Source organism: Magnolia sinica, chromosome 12 (assembly GCF_029962835.1).
Source record: "Magnolia sinica isolate HGM2019 chromosome 12, MsV1, whole genome shotgun sequence".
Lineage (NCBI taxonomy): Eukaryota > Viridiplantae > Streptophyta > Magnoliopsida > Magnoliales > Magnoliaceae > Magnolia > Magnolia sinica.
Window position 1 is genome coordinate 15,341,935 of NC_080584.1, and position 5,401 is coordinate 15,347,335.

General features: G+C 40.4%; 1 protein-coding gene across 2 annotated transcripts; it reads right to left on the minus strand.

The window, feature by feature from the left end:
- Positions 1–4,083: 4,083 nt before the first annotated feature.
- Positions 4,084–5,181, minus strand: LOC131220986 (large ribosomal subunit protein uL24z-like). Of its 2 annotated transcripts, none has more exons than XM_058216037.1 (2): positions 4,670–5,181; positions 4,084–4,303 (listed from the first exon to the last, which is right to left on the minus strand). In XM_058216037.1, exon 1 carries the CDS (start codon positions 5,142–5,144, stop codon positions 4,683–4,685), a length of 462 nt encoding a protein of 153 aa, XP_058072020.1. In that variant the 5' UTR covers positions 5,145–5,181; the 3' UTR covers positions 4,084–4,303; positions 4,670–4,682. The 2 variants fall into 2 exon arrangements, with proteins under 2 accessions (XP_058072020.1, XP_058072019.1); XM_058216036.1 differs by lacking the exon at positions 4,084–4,303 and adding an exon at positions 4,482–4,574.
- Between the last annotated feature and the right edge of the window lie 220 nt (positions 5,182–5,401).

Here is a 5,401-nt window from a genome sequence, read left to right on the forward strand (position 1 = left end):
CCGACACAGGCTAAGACTGGACCAATAAAAATTATAAACCAAACGATGTCAAAGGGAAATAAAATCAACTACTCATGCATAAAAAATCAGTCCCTAATTTAAGAGATAACCTAATTTCAATTCAAGGAACCCTAAGGTGATAGAAAGGGGCAAATCAATTAGGGATCATGTAATCTAGGGTTATGATTAATGAAAAACGGCAATGAGAGGATAAAAGAGGATAAAAACCTGAGCCAAAGATGATCCCACGTGTGGACAGCAACAATGGCCCAGACGGACGTGTGCGTGATCTCAGCCGCACGTGTGTGGGGCCCACTATTCGGAAAAAGGCCACCTTGACCCTGGTTGGCCAGGGATGGACTCCAAAACCTCCAAATTTCAGCTCGATCCGATGTACGGTTTGTGCGTGGTGCTTCGCTGAAGTTTCAGCTCGCCTGGGGGCCGAAATCTGAAAACCTGCTTCAATGAAGAAATCTGATGCAACAAAAGGACAAATTCGAAGTACGGATGGTGGGGGAAGATGGAAAAAAAGATGATGGAAGATGGGGGTGAATGGGGATCGATGTGGCTTCGCACCACGGTAGTTAGCCCTTCGAAAAGGGAGGGCTTCGCACCCACTTTTGAATTCTTCCACAACTCACGAAGAGAGCAGAAAAATAAAATAGGAATTTTTTTATTAACTTCAATGAATGAAAAGAACTACAAGGGGTGCCTATTTATAGGGAGAACCCTATACCTAAAAACTCGCACCATGTGCGACACCTATTACTTGGCGATGAAGTAAACTAAAATAAAAACTAAATAAGGAAATCTAAAGCGTTCATGATGTTCTAAATAATAACAATAAGTAAAACCTAAAATATAAAACCAATCCAATGAGTGGGCCACGATCATGAAATCCCATGGTGGGCTTTTCTTGACTATCGAGCCACTTTTCTAAACCAAAACTTGACTTCTAGCTAAGAGGCCCTCCCTGGACGTCGTCATCGAGCCAGATCGATGGTGGGGTCCTCCTTCTACATACGTACATGCGTAGGGGGGCGGCGTGAGTGCGCATGATGTCTCCATCAGTTCATAAACCTACTTGCAAGCTGACAAGTGAATTCACTTATGGAGAAATAACTTAGATATTTCTTACAGCAACCCAGCAGAAAATATAGAAAACTGGAATTGGGAGAAAAATTAAATGTCCAAGTTGATCTGCCAATGCCAATTTCAAACCAATGCCTTTAGGCCTTGAAACAACAAGATCACTTTCAGAACCGCATCAGAATCAGATCTTCACTTGAAGCTTAAATCCTTTTAGGAATGGATCATAGATCTATACCTATAATTGTATATAACAGGGACAGAGTGTGGACATATTTATTCCCGCAATTACTTTTCCCATGGGAGAGAAAATAGACAATTCGAAGGCTGTGGCAAAGTCAAGGGGGTATTTTGGAAACCAAAGAGATGTTGCCAGTGTCCAACAGACATTCCACATTTCACCTGCATAACGTCAGCAACAGCTTAGATTCTACCCAGAAAAGGCCAAACTTCTCCCGGATTCTCTCTAGTAAAGAAAAATCTCCCATGACTTTTCTCCTACTGTCCTTACAACATATAATCTTAAGCTCTATGGGGCCCACCATGATGTCTGTGTTATAGTCACTCTGTCCATCAGTTTCGCTAAGCTTATGTTAGGATGTGAGCTGAAAAAACAGGCAGATTCTAAACTCAAGGGGGCCACAACACAACGGTGAGGAGTTGAATGCCCATTATTGAAAAGTTTTGGAGGACAATAAAGTCTTGAATCAGGAAAATATGTTTTCACTTCATCCAGGTGGGAGATCTTATGAAGAGTTTGGAGGGCGTACAAACATCTCAGTGGACATCAAAAGGTCTCAACAGTGGGCATTTCCATCTTTCATTGTTCCTGCGGTGTGAGACACTTAAGTGTTCAATTGCCTCATTTTTTGGATCTATGCCCTAACATGATCTGGCAGAAAAGGAGAGAGTGGATCTCGCACAAACATTGGGCAGACCCATAGAGCTTCGGGTTATAGGGCATGTTCCTCAATCCAAAATTCTTTCCCTGATTTCTCCCTCACTTCCTCTTCCCACATTCGTTGCAGGTGTCATACTCCCTAGTTGTCAATGAACTCATACTAGGATAATGAGACCCTATCCTCAAACCTATCATTTAGCAAGGTATATTCATAGTGAAGTTATATTTATAAAACTATGACCAGCAATCCATTTGCTCCATTTCCTACAAACACATGGCTTTAGATAACTGTATACACCTCACTGGACAGATTGGAGAGGATTTTTCAGACACGAGTAAACGCATTGCGCATGCTTTTAGCTATATATAAAACAAATTAAGATCCATAGGAGATCTCGTGGCCAAAAACAAAAACATAAAAACCATCGCAATAACCCTCGTTCTGATCCAAGATAGAAAAAAAATCTCAGGGCCCAACTAACATATCGTACAAGATGCACATGAATGTAAAATCTAACTACATATGCATGGTCATTTACAGCTGTTTGGAATTTTGTACACCAACCATTCTGAAAAGATAATCCTTGCTGTAAGATTACAACCTCACATCTTTATTCAAATAGTTTGATTTTATTACCATCCCAATGATGGAAAAACTTTAATTTATTCATACCATCATCCGCTTCAATATATCTCACATGCATTAGGCTGCAAACTTGCATCTATATTTCTCAATATGAATGAATGAAATGCTTATATCACGCATTCCTAAAAGGGAACTCCACCTAAAGGCAGTAGTATGGTATGATCTATTTTCTATGCCCTCCAAATTTTGTTTTCACCTTTGCCCTTGAAAATATTGTTAATGATAGTCTAGCGAAGTGGGGAAGATCATACTTACACGCACATAAACATTAACAACATTGATGACACATGTATGTTAATCCACACAATTCAAATGGTGGATCCAATATGGTTGGGGCATTGTGCAAAAATGAAAATAAGCAAATGATCCCAGTCACCACACTTTTGCCCACTGAATTTCGACCAATGGCCAGTTATCTTTTTAACTATCCATTTCATGTCCGCTGATAAGATGCCTACAATCATTTGACCACTGCAATGTTAGGCCATATCTCATCCACCACGGATGAATATATATCGCCAACATATTGTTCAATTCCTCCAAACACATCCCAACAATAAAACCAGACTTAGGCCCTTTTTGTTAAATCTGAAGTCTAAAGACCGAATCTGAAATCTGAAGCCTGAATCTGAAATCTAAAGCTTGAATCTGAAATCTGAAGTAAAAAAACTTGTTTGATAATTATGGTTGAAGTCTAAAAATTAAGTACTGAATCTGAAACAAATTGTTTGTTAACAAACATCTTAAATGTCTGAAATATGTTAATTTGACACATTTACCCCTATCACTTGTTCAGAAATGTTTTACATTATAAACAAATTATTTTTTATTAAATGAAAATAAAATCGTTATATTTAATTCAAATAAACTAAAATACTTAATAAAAAACTAAAATATCATCATACGGCCCTCAATTCCTCTAAGCGGGAGATTGTCACAATGTGTTGTACATTGGGCCTTAGGAGAATTTTAATGGTGGATATCCAATCACTATTGTTCTCTTGTGGTATGGTCCACTTGAGATTTATATTCCTCTCATTTTTGGTATCAAGCCCTAAAATGATCTTTAAAAATGGATGAAACACATACATCATGGTGGGACATAAAGAAGTTTCACAGGTTAAAAGTTGATTTTGTATTGCGCAAACAATTTAAAGAGAAAAAATTGTCATAGTAACTTGAAAATGGGTAATTTTGGAAACAAAAATTTTTATTTAATAAAAAATTCACTGAGCGCATTCCGCATTCACCATTAAGCCAGACTCCTATCACGGAAAGAATTCAGTGAAAAACCACTTAGCGCTTTCCTTCTTCCGCGTTAACAACGCATTAACAAACACCACTAAACACAGAACATTTTCCCAATTCCGCGTTAAGTGCAAAAATTCAGCGTTAATAAACAGGCCCTTAGAACCTAAGTTATCAAGACCTCAATATCCATACATGCGGCTCAAATATGCAAGACCCAGAGCATTAACCTGCATAGCCCTAGAATGGATAAAAAAAAATCACACCAATTGTATGATCCTTCAAAGAATTGAAAAACATTTTTAATGGGCGCAAGATCCAACCAAATATCAACATTCAATAAGCAAAACCCGTCCAATCAGTGTGTATGATTATCCACCCATCATGCTTGTTGGGGCATGGCCCATCTTCAGCACAGCCTAGCAGATGAACGGTCTAAACTCATAAATGTGCAACATCCATATAGATATAGGGTGCTTATAACTAACATCAACGCATACATTTCCCGACGCTCATGCATTCAAAAAAACCCGCATTCAAAAAAACCGAAATTCCAAAAATAGAGAATCCACCGTAAAGACAAAAAAAAAAAAAGGATAATTGAAAAAACAGTCTAATCCATTCCGCGCATGATAGCATAACAAAAATCCGAAATTACCAAAAACGCCATTAACCATAACATTTAGTCCCCTATACAAAACAAAAAATATAAAAGAAAAACAGCATCAAATCCTAACCGTCGATGGTATTTCAATAAAGAATGAGAGAGAAAGAAGAGGCATTACTATGACCGTCGATCTAATCGACCTCTTGGAGGGAGAGGCCAGATCCATCAGCTGCGGAGACCTCCTCGGCTGTGAATTTGCCCTTGGCCTTTTCGGCGGCACGGCCCTTGGCCTTCCGATCTAAGAGGGCCTTGCGATCCTTGTCGAGCTTGAGCTTTGCGATGATGACCTTCGACGGATGGATGCCGACGTTGACGGTGGACCCATTCACCTTCTCGCGTGTGATGCGCTCCACGTGGATGACCCACTTGCGGCGGTATACCTGGACGACCTTGCCCTCACGGCCCTTGTATGTCCCGCGGACCACCTGGACCTCGTCGTCCTTACGGACAGGGACGGACCGGACGGTGTACTTGTTCTGGAGATCGGAGGAGAGGGGTGCGCTCATCAGCACCCGGCGCATGCTAGACGGCGCGGTGAAGTGCGCCTTCCTGCACTTGCGCCGGGAGCTTGAGACGCGCGGATTGTACTTCATGGCTGCTGCTGCTACGACTCTCTCTCTCTGTTATTCGGAAGCGGATTGACCGGCGTCCTCACACCAGCTATATAGCTGCTGTAGTTACGTGTCGTGCGATGACGCGCACTGAAGCTCCTCGAGCTCGGAGTTGTACGAACGGTTCAAAGGAGATCAAAGTTATATGATCCCACATTGATGTATTTATTATATCTAAACTTGTTCATCTATTTTTGAATATCATTTTAAAGCAGCGTGTAAGGAGCTAGATATCAGAA